Source organism: Trifolium pratense, linkage group LG1 (assembly GCF_020283565.1).
Source record: "Trifolium pratense cultivar HEN17-A07 linkage group LG1, ARS_RC_1.1, whole genome shotgun sequence".
In the NCBI taxonomy this organism is placed as follows: Eukaryota; Viridiplantae; Streptophyta; class Magnoliopsida; order Fabales; family Fabaceae; genus Trifolium; species Trifolium pratense.
In genome coordinates, this window is record NC_060059.1 from 36,833,551 (window position 1) to 36,854,679 (window position 21,129).

The 21,129-nt window shown below is 32.2% G+C and overlaps 2 protein-coding genes and 1 long non-coding RNA gene across 5 annotated transcripts; 1 reads left to right on the top strand and 2 right to left on the bottom strand.

Moving 5' to 3' along the window:
- The first annotated feature begins 1,811 nt into the window (after window positions 1-1,811).
- Window positions 1,812-11,888, top strand: LOC123905337 (histone-lysine N-methyltransferase ATX4-like). 2 transcript variants are annotated; one of them, XM_045954947.1, is made up of 23 exons: window positions 1,812-3,654; window positions 3,775-3,830; window positions 3,928-4,144; window positions 4,485-4,613; window positions 4,748-4,816; window positions 4,909-4,977; window positions 5,085-5,176; window positions 5,391-5,483; window positions 6,249-6,384; window positions 6,584-6,686; window positions 6,783-6,882; window positions 7,059-7,183; window positions 7,460-7,605; window positions 7,977-8,081; window positions 8,421-8,485; window positions 8,622-8,835; window positions 9,262-9,348; window positions 9,472-9,528; window positions 9,617-9,706; window positions 10,639-10,725; window positions 10,848-10,922; window positions 11,080-11,180; window positions 11,484-11,888. In XM_045954947.1, exons 1-23 carry the CDS (start codon window positions 2,788-2,790, stop codon window positions 11,572-11,574), a joined length of 3,174 nt encoding a protein of 1,057 aa, XP_045810903.1. In that variant the 5' UTR covers window positions 1,812-2,787; the 3' UTR covers window positions 11,575-11,888. The 2 variants fall into 2 exon arrangements, 1 of the variants encoding a protein (XP_045810903.1); XR_006808366.1 differs by lacking the exons at window positions 9,617-9,706; window positions 10,639-10,725; window positions 10,848-10,922; window positions 11,080-11,180; window positions 11,484-11,888 and having other exon boundaries at window positions 1,966-3,654; window positions 8,622-8,834; window positions 9,260-9,348; window positions 9,472-9,534.
- LOC123905347 lies at window positions 10,934-11,576 on the bottom strand. The gene is made up of 2 exons (XR_006808367.1): window positions 11,437-11,576; window positions 10,934-11,298 (listed from the first exon to the last, which is right to left on the bottom strand). It is a non-coding gene; the product is annotated as an uncharacterized LOC123905347 (long non-coding RNA).
- A 1,311-nt stretch (window positions 11,889-13,199) lies between the features above and the next one.
- On the bottom strand, window positions 13,200-17,955 carry LOC123905352 (signal peptide peptidase-like). 2 transcript variants are annotated; one of them, XM_045954960.1, is made up of 13 exons: window positions 17,763-17,955; window positions 17,611-17,661; window positions 16,745-16,860; window positions 16,492-16,643; window positions 16,287-16,372; window positions 15,440-15,567; window positions 15,246-15,272; window positions 15,102-15,152; window positions 14,886-14,972; window positions 14,703-14,772; window positions 14,487-14,623; window positions 14,226-14,303; window positions 13,200-13,456 (listed from the first exon to the last, which is right to left on the bottom strand). In XM_045954960.1, the coding sequence occupies exons 2-13, from the start codon at window positions 17,648-17,650 to the stop codon at window positions 13,331-13,333; spliced, it is 1,098 nt and encodes a 365-aa protein (XP_045810916.1). In that variant the 5' UTR covers window positions 17,651-17,661; window positions 17,763-17,955; the 3' UTR covers window positions 13,200-13,330. The 2 variants fall into 2 exon arrangements, with proteins under 2 accessions (XP_045810916.1, XP_045810923.1); XM_045954967.1 differs by lacking the exon at window positions 15,246-15,272.
- Between the last annotated feature and the right edge of the window lie 3,174 nt (window positions 17,956-21,129).

Genomic DNA, 21,129 nt, shown 5'->3' on the forward strand with positions numbered 1-21,129 from the left:
AAAAACCCCGAGGAGAGTTAGTAGAAGACAAATCGGTAATTAGAGGCACCACAAATAATTGAGGACATAATCAAAACTCTTACAATAGTCATAGTGAGATAAACTATATTTTGTTTATGTTTCCTTTATATATAGCTTGGATTAATTGGAAAGTTGTGTTCTCTGGAGCAACCTTCTTTGATCAAATCTATTGCTAATGCTACTGTTGAGTCGAATTCTACACGGATGAGCCTACCTCCTCTGTATTTCGAGCAAACAAAACAAAAAAAAAAAGTAAGCGCGTATGCGCCAATCTTTGACTTTCTTTGAAGGTTGGTTTTCGAACAGAATGGTTTTGACCTTGAAAACCTTTGTAGATCTCTCCATAGTTCAACTTTTTTTTTTTTTTGACAACACTCCATAGTTCAACTTGAAAAACGAGAAAGTTAACAAAAAAAATTCATTAGTGTTTCAAAAGAACTCCGCCACCCAACATTACAAGCCACTGCACCATCACAGTTGAGGCTCACAAAACCTTCACGAATCAAGAGGACTGGTCCAACTGGTTGTATATGCATTATTATGTAGATTCTCTTGTTGAGAAAAGACCAAACTTTTTTCTTGACAATAAGAACAACCAACCTTATCTAGCAAACCAAAATTTATCCAACACCACAACACCACCCCAAATAGGAAAAAAAAATAAAAACTTCAATTTTATAAAGTATTATTGAAATCAAGAAGTAACATACTTAAGTATACGAAAGGCCTTTTTTTAAAAAAAAAAACTTTGAATATTGTAATTACATACTTAAAAAAAATACACTATTACGTGTACGAAACTGTCTTATTTCAATCGTGTATCTGATAAACGCTTTTGAGTCTTGAGATCTGATCGAGTTTCTGAAATCTAAATCACCGAAACTTTTGAGTTTTTTTTTTTTTCTCTAATAGGAAAAACAAAAGTGTGTCCTCCTCCTATCCTAAGTATAAAAAGTCCATGAATAAAATCTGCCTAAAATCGTTTGAAAGAAAGAGAAAAGTTTCCTCAAATTAACACAATAGAAGGACAAACATTTCTCTATACTCTGAATCTTGCTTAATTCATCTTCAAACGCCACCAACAGATTGCAAGTTTACAACATGTACTTATACTTATACTCAACAAAACAACCTCGTACCTTCTTCCTCAAAATAACACAAACAACCTCGTACCTTCCTTTAAAAAAAAAAAGAAGAAAAAGAAAAATCTTGTACCTCGTTGATTCCATGATAGCAAACTCAGTTTGACTTCAAAATCAAAAGATCACTATTCAACTCATGGATCCAACTTTCTCCTTCAGATCCATAGATCGCAATATCCAAATTACTTTTCATCTTTTCAATAAGAACATAAAATTTTTATTTTTATTTATATAATAATAACGAAATAGAAGAAATACCCTTTAAGTTTCCAATATTAAAAAAACCAAAAAAAAACAACCCATGTAACTTGCTTTGCCACCGTGCAAACAGCCAAACACCATCGTTTTTCTCTTCAACCCAAAATAGTAAAAAAATTAAAACCAAACCATTTTTTTTTATAAGAAATCAAAATAGTTCTCAAATTGTTCAAAGATGGAGAAGATAGACGGTGTGAATAAAATTCATCCATCACCACCACCACCACCACCACTGATCCATGGATTAACTTTTTTTTTTCACTAAAACAATTCAAAAATTGAGATTTAAGTGACAATTTACAAGATAAAAATGTACAAACCAATTTTATTTTTTTTGAAACAAAAAATACAACCCAATTAAACATGTTGAAGAAAGGAAATTCATGTTTCATCATGCGTACCATGAAATCAACCCTGTTCCACAAAATCATACAAAAAACAACACCACTTTACACATGCTGCCTCAAACTCCATCACATTACATCATCACTATAAATTCCAAAATCTAAACCCAAACTTTTATTTTAACAAACTTATCAAACCTTCAAAATATGTTTCCTTTGTACTTCTCTTCTTGCGTGTGTACACTGTTCCGTACTCAATCGTACAAAATGAACAAAAAGATACTCAAATTCCATTTTTTTTCCTTTAAGTCCTCAAAAAAGTTCCAATTTAACTCAAAAACCTCATCACCATTATCATCATCACACACACACAAACAAAAAATTCACAAACACACAAATTAAGCTCAAAATCATAGCAAATTAACATTTAATCCTCCAAATTACACGGAACAAAGAAAATCTTATACAATCTTGTTTATTAAAATCCACTCTCAAATGTAGCAATTAACATAAAGTTGCAAATTAATCTCTGCAACATCAAACAAAAAAACAGGCCCAAGAATCACCAAAAAAAATTCTTCACCAACACGTGACTAACACTCACCAAATCCATCATCACATTAAAAAAAAAAAAAAAAAATCAAAATTCATTCAATTTTTATTATTAATATTTATCTCAGAGTTTGATTTATTTATTTTTTTATTATTTTCTCTCCAAATAGATCGCTCTTTCTTTCTTTTTTTCTTCTATCTTCAATTTTCTGCGATCGATCTCGTAATCGAATTTCGCCGACATTTTTATAACTTAGTAACCTTATTCTCTTCGAACCTTAATTTCTTGTCGTGTTTTTTTTCTTCTCTGAACGCGATTTCAATTTTCAACTTCTTCGTTACTTTGTTACTCTGTTTCTTCGTTATTAAATTTTAGTATCAAATTAGGGTTTATGTTTTGATTAATCGTAATGCGAATTTGATAATTATTGATTATTATTATTATTATTCGAATTTGATAATTCGAGAATATGATAATTAAGAAGAATCTCAAATCGGAAATGCCGAGTCGGAAACGGACTAGACTCGGTAACTCGGAGGAAGAAGAAGACGAGTCAAAGTTGACTCAGATGAAGAACAAGAAGAAGAAAATTAATGGTAATTATCCGTTAAATCTTCTCGCCGGTGCAATTCCGGCTAGTATTAAGGGATTACTCGGTGCAATTCCGGCAACCACCGTGGCATCATCGGAAAATTGCTTTTCTGTATCTAACGGAAAAGCTGATATTAAGAACACGGCAAACGGAACACGGCCTCCGCTTGTTCGAACGTCGCGGGGCCGGCTTCAAGTGTTGCCGTCGCGGTTTAATGATTCTATTATTGTAAATTGGAAGAAGGATGGAAGGAATTATGCTGGTGTTGGTGTTGGTGCTGGTGCCGGTGCCGGCGTCACTGCCGGTGCTGCCACGAGCTTTCGTGAATTTGAATTTGATGAATTAAGTTTGAAGAATTGTGGTGGAAAAGGGAAGAATGGTGCAAGTGCAACTTCCGGCCGCCACGGGTATTCGGTTTTGTGTGAAGAGGTTTTGCATAAGAATTTTGGTGTTGCTGCTGCTAACAATAAAGAATTGAGTTTGCGTGAGATTTTTGAGGAAACAAAGTTGAATAATGAAGTTTTGAAGAAGGAAGAGAAGAAGAAGAAGAAAGAAGGGTTTTTTGGGCCAGAAGATTTTTATGCTGGTGATTTAGTGTGGGCTAAAGCTATGAAAAAGGAACCTTTTTGGCCTGCAATTGTTCTTGAGCCAATGTCTCAAGCACCTGAGCTGGTTTTGAGATCATGTATAGCTGATGCTACTTGTGTCATGTTTCTTGGATACTCTAAGAATGAAAATCACAGGGTATTGTTTGAATTAGTTAATACAGTTATTACTACTAGTTTATGGAAAGTTTATTTAATTTGCCTTTTTAATATAATAGGTATTTATTTAATGTGTTTTTTTACTGATGGTTGTGAACAGGATTTTGCATGGGTGAAATGTGGAATGATTTTTCCATTTATGGATAATGTAGACAGGTGAGGATTTTTTCTATTTGTTGTACATTGTATTAGAATTGTTGTTTCTGGAAGAGTTTGTGTTGTGTTTACGAGGAATGATGTTATTTTGTATTAGGTTTCAAGAGCAGTCTGAATTGAGCTACTGTGATTCGTCGCAATTTCTAGCGGCAGTTGAGGAGGCATTTTTGGCTGATCAGGGGATTGTAGAGAATATTATAGAAGATATAAATGCGGTGGCTGGTAGTAATGGTCGCAGTAATAGTTCTATTCTTAAAGAATTTCAGAATGTCAGTGTTTCAAGACGGAATGTGGATGGTCTTGTTCAAAAGAAGGTAAGTCAGTTTCGTTGCATGTTTTCTTTTGTTTTTGAGTTCTGCATGGTTTACAGTGATTATTAGTGACGTCGTGCATTATATTTGGAGGATATTTAGGGATACTAGATATAATTGCAAACTTCAATTTGCAACTGGAAATCGACTAAGTCACTACTTTGCTCTTTTTCTGACTAGTAGTGTTTAGACGTGTAGATTTGACGTACTGATTTGTTCTGCTTTGATAGTGCAATTATTATGCAATTCACAATAGTTATACTACAACAAAATGTAGAAGTGACGTAGCATGCTGATATGTGTTCAAATGGACATAATACTATTGATTGGATTCCATATGTAGGATATATTTAACGGAAAGAAAAACATGCGACTTTGTGATGAATGTGGATTGGACCTTCCTTTCAATACGTCAAAGAAAACAAGGGATTTGACTCCCGGTGGTCAACTCCTATGTAAAACATGTGCTAAGGTTTGTATAACTTGCCTTTTTCTTCTAACAATTCATATTTAAGTCTGAAATGGAAACGTCATGATTGAAGTACATTGTATTTGTTGTAGAAAGTCATATATTGTCGTCTTTGAAATCGATTTCTTTTTGGACAGTTAACAAAGTCAAAACATTATTGCGGCATATGTAATAAAGTTTGGAATCGATCAGATAGCGGAAGCTGGGTGAGTTAGTTGGATCTTGTCATCTATTTAAAGCATTGTCTTTTTTAGCGGTATTAAAATTTCCTCCTTTCCGGATGTTCGCCTTGAATTAGGTACGTTGTGATGGATGTAAAGTATGGGTGCATGCCGAATGCGACAAAATCTCCAGCATCCTTTTTAAGGTTTATCCATTACGCCGTCACACTTCATATCTAATTGTTGTCTCTTCGTGGAATTTGAAGCTCAGAAAGAGACTTTTTTATTCTGACTTTTTTTATGTTTCTTGAAGAATCTTGGAAGCACTGATTACTTCTGTCCTGCTTGCAAAGTGAAGTTTAATTTTGAATTATCTGATTCAGAAAAATCACATCCAAAAGTCAAGTAAGTTTATAGATATGCTTCATGCTTTTTCTCCACACCCCCTATTTGTGGCCTAACTGAGTATTTCCGTGTAACTTATGAAACCAATCCTATTTTTTATGAGTCAATTATGCCTTCCGTTTTAACATATCTCTTTAGGTTTTTGAATAAACATCATTTTGTTTTACTTCCAGTAGTTTGTATTTCTAACTATAGTTGTGTTTTTTTTGTATAGATGGAACAAAAACAATGGGCAGCTAGAACTTCCAAAGAAGGTCACTGTTCTCTGCAATGGTGTAGAAGGCATATATTTTCCAAGCCTTCACTTGTAAGCATAAACTCCTTCAGAATTGTTTTACATGATTTGTTTTTTCTATCTGTGCTTTGTTTATCATCATAGATTTTGTCTGTTATAGTTATTGATTACATAAACTTAGCCGGTTTGTTTGTAAAATATGTGGCAAGTAGTAAAAGAATAGTGCCTTTTTTAAATTGGTAATTACAAGTTTAAAACAACTAACCACGGCCCACAATGCTATTTGATTGTGTTCTTTTCTTAAAAAGTGAGAAGATGGCAGTAGCTCATCAATGAAATTTTCTTTTTACTAAAATGAACACCTGACGGGAATTTTTAACATGTAGGTTCACTGTGATTAGTAGTTTACTCAATAGTATTTTGATACACTTTGAAAAAATGTTTATAAAATATGAGTGTTTGGAATTTTGATTAACAAGGCTACATTAAGTTGTTTTAAGCTATCGCAAAGGCATATACCTCATGAAAATATACCTAAAAACATCTTTTTTATAATCTCATTGAAACAATAGCTATATGATAAACGTGGGTTTATAGGAAATATTTGTTGGCTTTGTTCTCTTTCTTTTGTGTGTTTGATTTGGTATTGGTGGGTTCAAGTAAAATGCAAGATAATGTCTGTCTAATTTCCAGTGACATTGCCTGTTCTAAACTGTTTGATGCTAATTTCATATGAATATTGTTGGATATTGTTATCATTTTTGTATGATGCATTTCTTCGTTCTAGTTATGATTTGGAGGAATATTTTCCCCTTGGTTTTCCATGTTCTCCTACAGAGTAATGTGCAAGTGTGGTTTTTGTGAGACTGAAAAACAAGCACTTAGTGAATGGGAACGCCACACAGGTTCCAAATTTAGAAACTGGAAAGCAAGTATTCAGGTTAAAGGATCCATGGTATCACTGGAACAATGGGTGCGTATATGACTGTATCATTTAATTTTGGTGCATATTATTCCCCATCTCTTTGCCCTAAAAATTTCACTACTTATTTATTTGATTACTCTAATATAAAATGACTGCCTGATCAAGTGTCCAATCATCCGCGGGGCAGGACCTTTATTGTGAGACATGAGTGTATTTGTAACTGATACAATCTGTTTTGACTTCTCAGATGCTGCAGTTGGCTGAATTTCATGCTAAAGCTATAGTTTCTGTCAAACCTAAAAGACCGTCTTCAAAAGCAAGAAAGCAGAAATTGCTTACCTTTCTGCAAGGTACCTTTTAAGTCTATCCTCTTTTATACAGCTATACAATTTCCGTAGATAAATTTCTCAGAGTGATGATTGTAATGAAACTATTGTCTCTGGCAGACAAGTATGAACCTGTTTGTGCTAAGTGGACTACAGAACGATGTGCTATATGTAGATGGGTTGAAGATTGGGACTACAACAAAATTATAATCTGCGTCAGGTAATATAGCATCCTAAGTTTATTATAAATATTTAAACCATGAAAACTAGGTATGAGTATTTAACGAAAATATGCGCCCTATATGTGTGTCTGTGTCTCTCCGATCCTTCTTATCAATGAGATGAAAAATGGTATTTGCAATTGATATGAAAAATGTGTTATTATGTATTTTATAGATGTCAAATAGCCGTTCATCAAGAATGCTATGGAGCAAGACATGTTCGAGACTTTACATCGTGGGTTTGTAAAGCTTGTGAAACACCAGACATCACGCGAGAGTGTTGCCTTTGTCCTGTAAAAGGTGTGTCTTCCACAATATTTTAGATGTATTGTATTATGTATGTCACTCGTTTATTTGTATGAGCTATATCTCCCCCTGTGTATTTTATTTTTTGGAATTTACCCTCTAGGTTATTATAACCTTACATATGCAATGCATGTATGAATAAATCTTGCTTTTCTTTCTTATGATTGTAGCATAAATTATATCTTGTAGATTTGGTAACTTTATTTTAAACTTTGTTTCGTTATTAGTATGTATGATCTAATAATCTGAAATGTATTGTTGGACACTCAGGTGGTGCTCTAAAGCCTACTGATATTGATCCATTATGGGTTCATGTCACTTGTGCCTGGTTTCGACCTGAAGTATCTTTTGCTAGTGATGAGAAAATGGAGCCTGCTTTGGGTATCTTGAGTATTCCATCAAATTCTTTTGTGAAGGTAGTGTATTTGTAACTCTTCCTTTGTCTGTTCAGAAAATGTACTTCATATCTAATTTCAAAAGAAGAACTATAGTTTGATAGTATCACTAATGTGTACATTTTATCATAATAAAATATAGTAATGGTAGATCCATTTGGTGTCCACACCTAATTAATGTTAGTCACCAATTCATGTAGTTTACTCTTTGCATATTTCACACTAAGTTACATCATTCACTCCTACCACATTGTTAAGCTGGAGAGTGAGTCCTTTTTCACATGAAACAACCTCGGCTCCGGTCCATATTTCTAAACATGATTATCTTTTAGATGTCTCTTTAGTTTTGTTCATTCCAATTCAATCTAAACTCTGCATTACTTCAATTTCAGATATGTGTTATTTGTAAGCAAATTCATGGTTCGTGCACACAATGTGTCAAGTGTTCCACATTTTTCCATGTCATGTGTGCTTCAAGGGCCGGTTATCGCATGGAGGTGAGGAGGCTTCACTTAGATTGACTGGGTTTCTATTTGCATAATTTTTGTTGATATGTTCTAATATTTACTTTCATTTAATTTAAAACAGGTTTAATGCCACTTTTAATTAATACTGTCCTGGTTTATGCAAACATGACTTAGCTTTAATAAATACTGTTTGATTATTTATTACAATTATTCATCAGACCCCTGCCTAGAGCTTCACCAATCTTTTGATGATTGAAATTGAACTTTTATTCTGTATCATGGTTGACTTTAAGTTGATAATTTTCATTTATCATATGTATAATTATGATCCGTGAAATAGTTATTGACTTTTGTCCTCTGTAAATGCAGTTGCATTGTTCAGAGAAAAATGGTAAACAGACAACAAGAATGGTTTGTTATTGTGCTTATCACAGGTATGTAATCCTCAATTATGACAATATTGTTTCTCCTTTGTCCCTCATTGTTTTTGGAATTGTATGGGTATGGGTGTATTTGAATTCATCTTACTCCTGTAGCTTTTCATCTTTGTGATTTCTGTATTTCTTGCAGGGCTCCCAATCCAGACACTGTTTTGATTATACAAACCCCTCATGGGGTCATTTCAACTAAAATACTTATCCAAAATAAGAGAAAAGTTGGGTCAAGATTAATTTCATCGAACAGAATAAAGGTAGAAGAAACTCCTCCAGCAGATAACACCGAACATGATCCATTTTCTGCTGCTAGGTGCCGAGTCTTTGTAAGAACAAACCACACAAAAAAGGTAACTTGGAAAATATTTTTCTCCTTGGTGAATGTTTGAACTTTTTCTCTGTTATTTATGTTTTAATTTTGGCCTTAGTTGCGGCCACTCTGTGGTCTGTTATTGGTCCACTTTGTTTGCCTTTATTGCAGATGTACAATACCTTTAGTATGCTGGTTTATATTGCCACATATCTTAGAGATTTGGCCATTCTAGTACTTGTATAACTTGACTCCTTGTATCCTCACCTTAGACTTTTATTTTGTATGTTATTGTGATGTAATGGTAAAATATCATACTCATTGCTTATTGTATTGATTCCTCAACTTCCATGCTTGCTATTAAGGCCTTGTTAGTAACCATTACCTCTAATATATCCTTTGGCATCTTTATCTGTTCTTCTGAACCAACAACACATTTATCATCTTTATGTTTTCTACTTGCCAGAGAGCAGCTGATGAAGCCATTCCTCATAAAGTGAGGGGTCACTGCCATCATTCTTTAGATGCAATACAGAGATTAAATGCAAGCAAAGTAAGTCTTTTACTCTGATATAAATGGGATTTTCCTATTCTTTGTTTAAAGCTTGAATGTAAGGTTTAAAGTGTGTACCCCCTTATTTTCATTCTCTTGCTCATATCTTTCCCTAAAAAATAGGTGGTAGATGAGTCTCAGACATTTTCATCTTTTAGGGAGCGCCTTCATCACTTACAGGTAGAACTTATTTTTCTTCGGTGGTGGTTTATTGGCTTTTCTCATCGATTTTCTAATTTTTATTTTGGATACACTTGCATGACTCCAGAGAACCGAAAATGAACGAGTGTGCTTTGGTAGATCTGGCATACATGGATGGGGTCTATTTGCACGAAAAAGTATTCAAGAAGGAGAAATGGTATGAAATGTCATACTCAAATGATGAAATATGAAAATATTACGAAAACCTCTTTGGCTATTTGAGAATATGATAGTTTTTTTTTTTTGAGGGGGGATTCAAGAGGGCCAAAGCCCAGAAAAATATATTTAAGAAGCACATTAAAGGGTACCCTTGGACCCTGCACGGGAACATCCATCTTCGAAGCTTGTTTACTCAAGGCTTTGCCAATCATTATTGACATAAAGAACTGTATAATGATATATTCCAATCAAATATTTATCAATATTTGGTTTTTTAACAATTTTACTTTCGCAGTTGCTAAAACTTAGAAATGATGAATGTTTAGTCACATTCCTGGGCATAGTTTTCAATGTATGCATATCGATGCAGCAGTTTCTAAATGACATAGAACATGATAAAGTTTAGGTCCTGTTTACTTTGCAAAAACATTTTCTAATTTTCATTTTTAAAATACATGTTCATTTTAACTTGCTAATAAGTTGCGAGACTTTTGAAGTGAACTATCATGATGGAAAGAAGTTGCTAGCTTCAGATGATGCATTTTTGGAAATAATGAAAACACAATTGTTCACTTCAAGAGTCTGTTATCTCCTTGTTAGTAATAGTAAGTAAAATCAACACAAAATTTAGAAAATGGAAATTGGAAATGTTTTTACAAAGTAAATGGGTCCTAAATTTTCATTTCCTTCCCTCTGTATATTTTCTCTTTTTGAGCTGTTTTTGTCTCAAGAGTATCCTTTGGTGGTTGGTTTCGGGTTCAGATGTTGACATAATTTAATTCTCTTTTGCTTCTATTATGGTATGAAATATGGATTTAATATTTGCAAAAACATAACATCATTAATCCAATGATCCTGTGTTTCAGTTTTCCATCTAAATCAGTAAAACTTTTATTGTAGAAATAATGATCATCATTTTCTCCAATGCAGGTCCTTGAATATCGTGGTGAACAAGTAAGGCGCAGTGTTGCAGATCTAAGGGAGGCACGTTATAAATTAGAAAGGAAAGACTGCTATGTGAGTTCATTCTCCTCCTCTTCCCATGGACTGATCCCTCTGTTTTGTAGCTGATTTCTGTTGTGCGTCTTAATTATTAATATTATATCAGATTAAATTATTCTGGTTTTTTTTTTTGGCAGCTGTTCAAAATAAGTGAAGAAGTGGTAGTTGATGCAACTGATAAAGGAAATATTGCGCGGCTAATTAACCATTCTGTAAGTCAACCTATCTCAAATTGCACAGTACCCTGCTCAAAAATCAATCGCCAATCTTAAAAACACAGCTGATATTTGCCTATATTTAGTTGTTTTAGTACATATTACTGGTTATTAGTCATCTCATCTTACCCCTTCTTGGTTTACGTTAATACAGTGTATGCCAAATTGCTATGCAAGGATCATGAGTGTAGGTCATGACGAGAGCCGGATCGCACTCATTGCCAAGACTAATGTATCTGCTGGTGATGAACTAACGTATATTCTCTATCTATGCTTCCCTCTTCTGTAGCATGCTTTCCTGTGTCATTTCAGCATGCATTTTAGAGTGAATCGTCATTTTGGTCTATGAATTCATGAAATGATTCATGAAATTCTGCAACATTAGAATTTAGTCTATGAATTTCGATCAAGAATATTCAATATCAGGCATCATATTAGAATTTCATGAATTTCAAATAAACAAATGGCCTAATTCTTACAATTTGAAAGACTAGATTGGTGATTTACTCACTTTTGTTTTATCGAAGTCGGTCTAACGAAGTTTATTGTACCTGACAGGTATGACTACTTGTTTGATCCTGATGAGCCAGATGAGTTTAAAGTCCCTTGTTTATGTAAATCTCCAAACTGCAGAAAATTCATGAATTAGGATTTATTCAGATCATGTTGACAAGTATTGTTTCTCCGCAAGGAGCTCTAACCCGTCGCATCATCAATGGGAACCTCACAGTTATACACAAGCTGTAATTTTAATCAAAGCATAAGAAAAAATATAGAAAATAATAGCTGTGGCATAGTTTTTCTTTTTACCCTCAAATGCTTTCTTAGAGTTTATTTCTTCTTTGACATTCATCAAAGCCTATTGAATTTTGTATAGATTTTGTAGCTTTTGGCTCTTGGCTTCTTTGTAAATGTGTCACAAAATATTACCTTATTTTCTTAATTTAATGCTGATTTATTATTTGATGTTATTCCATGTCTCATTCTATTTTGCTTATATTCCTTCTTATCTAGTTGCATGGGGAAAGTTTTCTTTTTTGCACTGTTGAAGAGATTGAAATTGTATATTTCACAAAGTACTTAGTACAGTTACTATAGAGATAGGTACATGTGAAACTGTTATCCTATTAAAATGTGACACATGGATAATCTTTTTATGTGATTTAATTTAGAAAAACAATATGCAAGATTTTATGAAGATTACTCAAAAAAAAAATGAAGATTGTTATTTTTATAATATAACAGCAATTTTTTAAGACAGATTTTTAAAATTACGAAGACAATTTCACCTATATGAAATAAAGTTTTTTTTTTTTGGTAAAGAAATAAAGTTGTTATTTTGACACAAAATGTATATAAGATGTTGCAATTCATTATTCAGTTATGAAAAATGGTGGGTCTAAATAAATTGTACCGGGGAAAAATAGTCTAAAATATTCGAACAAAATAATATTTGAGACTTTTATAAAATAAACAATTTTATGAACTAAATCTTCCAAAATTGTCTTATAATATGTTAGGGTGGTTTTTCCTTTTTAAAATATGAGATATTCAAATTAGTACTAATTTATTTGTTTTATCTTTTACAATTTTATACGTTTATTTTCATAAAAAAATTATTTATATAGGCAGCTATTTTTTATGGGAATAGAATAAAAATTAGTAGTATATTTTCAAACAATAAACTACAATTTTGAGTCGTTAACCACAATTTTTGGTGTATAGTTGAACAAAAATTGTATATTAAGAACCTCAAAATCATACTTAAACTTAATTAGGAAATAAACATTATGTCAAGAATTTGAGTGAAAATCCACTCCGTTTTTTTTTTTGTTTTGTTTTCACCCATCAGTTTAATCTGATTCGGGGGTCAGTTCTGGCATCAAGTGATTTCAGCCCATCCGGATTATAGTTGCAGGGGATCGAACCGTGGTCTAATCCACTCCATTTTATAGAAACAATGGAAGTGTAATTAAACATTTATACACCAAAACTTTAGTATTGGACGTTTTCATTTCTTTTAAAAAAAATGGAGAGGATTGTAACCCGTGACAAGCATCACCTAAAACTCACTCAACTGCGAGATTTTGGTTTCAAACTCGGATGAATGTGTCTAGCCTAACAATTTCAACGTTGTCGGTTTAGCTAGATCTTATGAACATACGTATCTCATCAAATTAACCCCGTTTAACAAGTTTGCACTAAAGGGAAAATTTGATTTTATCAAGAAAAGTAAAATATGAGAAACATTATTGAGGTGAAAACAAACCATAATCAGTGCCGAAAATAAGACTAATAGTTTTTCTCAATAAAAAAATCTATTACAATGTTTGCTTCTGAATAAGTTACTATTACAGGTAATTTGGTATTCTATGACTTAAAAAAGTATTTGTATTGAAAGTGCTTTATTCATCCTTTTTGGTGGATTTGGCATCACTCTCTTCTTCAGATGATTCAACCTTTTTGCTAGATTTGGCATCACTTTCTTCTTCAGATGATTTGGCCGTCTTCGCCTCATCGAACGCCAATAACTATATTGAAACAAAGAAAAAAGTTATTACGCATCAAGCAATCTTAGCTTAAAGAATCACAAAAAATTGGACCGTGTCTCCAAGCCGATAAGATGAACCTTAAAAGTTTTCAAATCAATAATAAAAGCATAAAAGTTAGTTATCATTGACAGAACATTTGTAATGTGAAAGAAACTTGTCTCTTTTTATATGACCCTCGCACTATCAATATCAATGAACAATTATGCACAAAAAACTACCGAAGTTTTCCGCTAAGTAGAGTCAGCATCGTAGATCAAAAATTGCCATATTGATTGCAATGAATTAAAACTAAATGTAGATCAGTTATAGCTATATTATCCATGTAATTAAACCCTTCTTACCGATCATTCAACATATCTTCCCTTGCATGTCCAAACCTCGTAATTCGAGGCTCTACCAATTTTATTTACCATGGGAACTACCTGAACTTCCCATTTAATGATTGTATTCTTAATCATATCTATTTTATAGCTATGTTAACATTCTCATCTCCCCTACATTCGGTGCATCGTGTTTGAAAATTTGTTAGATGGTTTTATAGCAAGTGAAAAACTATGGCACGTGTATTAATGGTTCAAAGAAATGGTAGCTCGTAGTTAAACTTTGTGAACTATGCATGGTTACAACAGAAAACTAACATGTTTTATTTCAGGAGAAAAGGCGCAAGCAAATGAGATGCGAACAAAGAAAATAGAGTAATGTCATTTGAGAAAAATAGAATAGAAAAAAATTAGGAAGTGAAACAAACCTGTTTGACATCACCATTCCATATGCAATGAGCAGCCAAAAATCCAATAACAGCAGGTACAATATACAAAAGTGCGGGCTGAAAACAAGGATAAAAAGAAAAGTAAAAATGTTAATGGAGAAAAAAAATCCGTGACAAATTCATATACTCTACCAGTCTGACTTGTTAGTCTTGAGTACGATACTGTTACAATTCTCTTCCATAAAAACTTGAAAAGCATGTCAACAAAATGAAAAAGAATGAAACTACAGATCCAATTACCTGAGCAGCCTGAAACCAGTTCATCACAACTATTGTGACGACCAAGCCAACAGTGTATCCTAAAAATGCACTCTTGAAATATTGGGGTTGGTTTCCTCTAGAAACGTCAAAACGCAAGGCCAGTGCTACAAAGATACCTGAAGGGAAAACATCCCAGCTCAAAAAACAGTGGCCACATTTACAAGAAATTCAATCAACATAAAAGATTCAGCCTACCAGGGATAACAATATCACCGAGACCAAGCATCGAAAATGGCTTTGCAGCATTTGATGTGGGGAACAAAAGCTGAAAAACGATTGGAATAATTATTAATACGAAGAAATAGTATAACATATCATTTCAAAGTTCATATCAAGATGAAAGAAACAAAGATCATTTCAATAAGCCAAGATCTTAACCTTTATTGGGGCATCAAATGATTTTGCAACGCTAACCATCACCGGTGTGAAGAAAACCCAGAATATGTCATAAAAGAAAAGTCCAACCTACAAAACAAAAAAATGGAAAGATTCAAAACTCATATTAACAAACAAGGATTGCATGAGATGGATAAAATTGCGAGCTGATAAAGTGAGACAGAGGAACTTTTATCCAAAAAGTGATAAAATATTTACCAACAGAATAGCACCAGTCTTGAAAGAGCCGAGAGAGAGCATTTCAATTCCCTGTAAATATTAAACATTGAATCATTGTGGCCATTTTACTGCTTACAATTTGAATGTGGATATCATTTTGCAGAAACAGTCATAAAAGATCACCTCTGGTTGATTTCCCATGCTAACTCCCTTAGGAATATGAAAACTATTATTTAGCACATCTTATAGCTCATATTATGTAACAACATTCAACAGATGGCATCCAAAAAATACCAACCGAACCAAAAAGGCTTCTTTTAAAACCAGTGAAGTGGAATTCAAACAATTATACATAGGTAATAGCTTAAGAACCGAACCTGAATACAGAAAGCAAGACCCAATATATTATTTGCCAGCCAATGCTTCTTTAAAGCGTACCATCCACAAAAGAAGGTTCCCGGGATTGCAGCAATGACCTGTGACTTCGTAAACTCAATCTCCAAAGCTGTGTAAGAAAGGTGTAATGAAAAATATCATTCTGCATGATAGAAGCAAGTTATTGACAACTAGATCAAATGCAAAGAGCCAAAAAAAGACAAACATGCATGCTATGACTGTGAGATAAACAAGATGATCATATCATGATTTTTTTTAACTCATCAACAATAAAGATAATCAACCTTAACATGTTTGGCCAGTAAAGGAAAGAAAGAAACAATGGAAACTCTTATGGTCATAAGACCACAATCATCTTGCCAACATGTCCAGGAAATAGAAATCTAAAAACATGTTATGTTATTGCAAAATTATCTTTTCTCTCAACCAATTACCATGCCTTTATAAAAAGAATTCCTTAGCTCCTATTGGTCTAAGTAAAATTTGCCCTTAATAAAGTCAGCGACCCATCTAGAAAAGAAGCGTATATTTGAGATATGACAAAATTCTCCAAATGCTGTTAACTAATATGCTCTCTCATGTGAGATAAGAGTATCAACATTATTAGCTATTAGCAAATTTAGTCAAAAAAAATATATCAAATATCTGATAGATACTTCATATAAGCAATATCATACTTGCAGAAATCAACAGAAATATAAGCCACACTGTCACCATTGACAATCAGACACGAGGAATCGAATAATTCTGATACCACAGTTTTGAGATACAGCATTATTAAATCACAGCAAGAGAGCAGACAAATAAGGTAGCAAGCACATGACATACAAGTAAAATATGGAAAACGCCAGACTATGACATCCTCATTCCATTGCTTTGGCAAAAAACGTTTGATAGATGGTAGTAATGTTGCCCTGTAGGAAGAGAGAGAACAAAGATGTCATAAAATAGAAAACAAAATTTATTTAATAAGTACTGTCTAGTGTTTACATAATCACAAAGGGAAAACAATGGGCCGAAGAAAATAACATACGACAAGGCAACAATCCCCAGTACAAAGAAGTAGAGTGTCAAGACAGTGTTGACCAAGTCCTTAGATAGAAACTTAAAGAGCAAGAAAAGTGATAATAACATTGCACTCCCAACAAAGGGAAAACGCATGGCATGTTCATTGGACATGGTCTCCTGCATTATTGCAACGCAACTCATATAAGTCAGATCATGATTCTTGAGACTTGAAAAGAGTTACAACACGGAAGAAATTGAGGATAAAAAATACTACTTACAGAAGGCGGAGTTGGTTTGACGGAACGATAGCATCCCACAAACACAGTGATACAAGCAGTCAAGATAACATTTACATTTGGATTTATTTTCACAACAAGAGGTGCCAAGGTTAAACCTACAAGCAGCGATAAAAAATAGTTAATAAAAATAGATCTAGGAACAAAAAAAAGCCACCACCTTACGTCTCAATGATACAATACCATTTAGAAAACAAAGAACTTGAAAGCTATAAACATCACTGGATTTTAAATTGACTCATCGAAATAAAACCAAAACGTAAACAACAGCACAGCCATCTAAATGTCAGACCCTATTAAGGGTGCATTAAAAAAAGTTTATTTAGACTTATCATATGGCAAAAGCACTTGAATAAATGTTTATAAGAACTGTGAAAATTGCTTTTATTTTCTCGATTTTATTTTTTAAGCACCCGAAGATAGATTGTAAAAACAACTTATATATTAAGCACTTAATGAATAAGATCTTAATTGAACTGTTTATCCGAACGCTCCCTAAGCACTATAAGGCTATACCACAATCACCGAAATCAAACACGACACTAACACTGACACGTTGACACCAATAATAATTAAAAAAATAAAAATAAAAGCAATCTGACATAACCACACGTGTCAAACACCGAACACACATTCAATCCGAAGTGTCAATACTACATAGCAACATCATCACTAAAGAATATAAACAGCAAGTACATTGTACTAAAACACCTCAAAACCAATTTTATTTCAGCAACATTAAGCATATATTGGAACCAAAAATTGAAACCCACATAAGTATTTGATTTTAATTGAATAAAAATCAAATACAATAACAAAAGAAGAAATTTTACGAAACAAAAACCAACCTGCTAAAGCCAAATTCGCAATTCTCTCCGTATTTTTCATCTTGCTTCACCCTGCAATCATAAACAACATCAATTCAATAAACCCAAATATATCGTTAATTTAACCCCAAAAAGAAAATACTTTTTTTTTTCAATTTTTTTATAAAAACTACCTCTTTGCAATAGAAAATCGTTCCCTTATAAAAATGCACAAACGTTTGTTGCAGATCGGAGAAGACAAAGTAGAAATTGGGATGAATTTTGAAGAATTTAAAGAGTTAGGGTTTAAAGATTTTTTATATTTTTTTGGCAATAAATTAATTTTGGTATATTTAATGTTTGTAATTTTTGAGCCCGCGGTTACGAGGAAAGGATGAATGAAGATTTGGCTCCTAGTAACTGACCCACGTGTTTTGAGGCATTTCAACCAATCACAAACTTGCTTAATGCCACGTCGGATTTATGGAATATTTAACCCAAAAAATATTAATACCTTATAGATCTCTTGACCAAAAAAAAAAAAACCTTATAAATCTCATTAAAAAAATTAATATGGATTCAATAAAATCAGATTGATATCTCTATAAAAAAAATCAGATGATATATTTTTTAAATTAATTTTTTAAATATTTTTTAAAATATTAACTTGTCATGATGAAGTATAAACTAAAAACGTTTTACACTTACTCAATATTAGAGCTGTCAAAGGGATCGGCCCGGTCCGGCCTGGAGGGGTCCGGTCAAATAAAGGGGCCGACCTAGTCTGGTCCGCTAACTTCATGGCCCGGTCCGCTTAGCTCGGTCAGATAAGCAAAAGCCTACATGGCCCGATGGGCCGACCCACTAATTTTCATAGTTTTTTTTTTTTGAAAAAAAAAACATATTCTACTAAATTTATGTTATATTTTTCAGATAAATCTTCAAGAAGGTAATTCGTATTCCTATATTTTCTCACATAATCTCCCAAACAATAATATCTTCCTCTTTATCCTCATCAAACAAACAAACAAATCTCTAACAAATAATCTCATTATAATCCAATAAGTTTTTTGTCATATTATTATTATTACTACAAAAAAAAATCCAAGTTTTATATCTTTCATTCATCCATTGTAATTTAAGTAAAAAAAAAAAATATAGAAAGAATATAAAATAAATACAATAAAAAGATGATAGACTTATAATAAACATATTCCAAGCTTTATATCCTTTGTTGTAATTGCACAAAAAAAAAATATAAAAAGATGATATGCTTAAAAATAGGAATAAGACAGATTATAGATATGAACAAAACACAAATAACAACAATAAAACAAAAAAAAAATTATATATAAATTTATGCATAAAAATAGGACCAAAATATAATAATAAAAAGATTATAAAAAATTTTTAAATAATTTTTTTAATTCTTTAAAGGGCCGGCCTAAAAGTCTGTGGGCCGCCCCATGACAGCCCATGAAAAAGCCTGACCCGATAAGGTCCGACCCGATAAGGCACAGCCCCCCTTTTTATGAAGCCTGGCCCGTGTAAAAGGATAGGGCTAATGGGCCGGCCCGATGGCCCGATAGCCCGACCTTTTTTGACAACTCTACTCAATATAGAAGTTAATCTCAATATAAAAGTTTTATGTGTAAGAGCATCCACAATGGAGCACTCCATTTTTTAGTAATTAAATGGTCCCACATAGACACATCATCAATTTATTATTTTTTTAATAATAGTACCTAATAGGTACTCAACCCCTCCAATGGAACATTTCTTAAAAAGTTCTAAAATGGGTCCCATCAATGACTTCACATCATTACAATATATTTAATTATCTATTTTATAATATAAATTGATTGAATTAATGATAAAATTACAAAATTAGTATGGACTATTTTTTCTATAATTCGAAAAAATAATTAAAATTCAAAATTTAATTTAAAATAATATTGCCAAATTTTAAGAATTACATAATTAAAAAATAATTTAAAATAATTAATAAAATGGTAATTTATATGATAGGAGTATTTATTTTTTTCCAACGTTAAAAAGAAACAAACAATGACTATTAACGTCTATATATGGTTGACATTAAATTTTTATGCCAATTTAAAAATTGTGATTTTTTTATTTTCTGAATATATTAAATAAAGTGGGTCCCATAAAAAGAAGAGAGAGAGAGAGTTCTTATATTAGAATTGGTACCTATTAAGTACTAAAATGTGTTGTGCTCCAATGGTAGTACCTAATAAGTACCATGAGTACCTAATAGGTACTACACCATTGGAGATGGTCTAAAATATAGAAGTTAGTGTTTATTCTTTGACCAACACAGTGTGACATAAGTGGTAGATATTTTAGTATATTAACCATTTGATCTTGGGTTTGATCCTCGGTCGTTGCGTATGTTGAGAGAGATCAACCTCTTAAATAGATCTCAGTTACCTCGAGGGGATTGGTAGTTGTTGTTGCGCTCGGAGGATACCTTTGGTTTACCAAAATAAAAGTACTTACTTTTTGCGTGTCCACATTATTAAATGAGTCTGTGTGGCATCTATGTGTTATTTTTCGTCTATCTGATCAACCAAAATTAGGTAAGGACCAATGTTAAAAACGGCAAGAATGTGGGGAATAAAAAAATGTAGAAACTATTTTTACAAATATATTTAACTCAAATTTAAATTGTAGTAAAAAAAAATGTTTATCCAATTGATTCTTAAATCTTATATCTCTTTGGTCCTTTTTATAATGAATACTTTGGATTTTTTTTTATAAGAAACTCTCTTTCAATTTATTCTTTATTAAATATACAGTTTTATTTGTACCCTTATTAAATAAAATCAAATAATTTATTCTAATATTAGTGTATTAATGAGAGAAATTAATTTTCTTCATCTGTGTGATATTTTCAAAGTACTTCTTATAAAAAATGACCGAATAAAATAGTAAAATTTCATCAAAAAAAAGTATGAAGTATAATGACAAAAAAGAAAAAACACACAAGGATCGTACTAGTTAAAGATTAAATTTGATACGGTTGATTGGAAATTTAATTTTTAACTTAATCTAAAATTGATAATTTTATTTTTAATTTAGAAATTTAAATGTTGCAATTTTTTTAATATTGGATAAATAATAAACATTTTATTTTACAATATAAATAATACACAATTTGTTTTCTCTCGTTTTCGTGTGTTACACATGACTCTTGAAATCATACGTATCAATTACCAAGAACACCATTGACCAATTATAAAGTTTAATTTATCTTGTCAATTTTTTTTTTTATAAAGTTTAATTTTAAAAATTAAAATTTTAATATTAATAAATCGTAGATAATTTTCTCATTTTCATACGTTAAATATGACTCTTTGGAATCATGCATAACAATCACAAAAAAAATACTCACAACCAATTATTACGTGCATAACACTATAAATATATTAGAATTTGTTCTTCTTAATTTTTCATGTAATCAGAAATGCATCATTATTTCTTTGGTCTCTCTTTTTTTTTGACATTTCTTTCGTCGCTCAATCTTTTCATATTTCATAT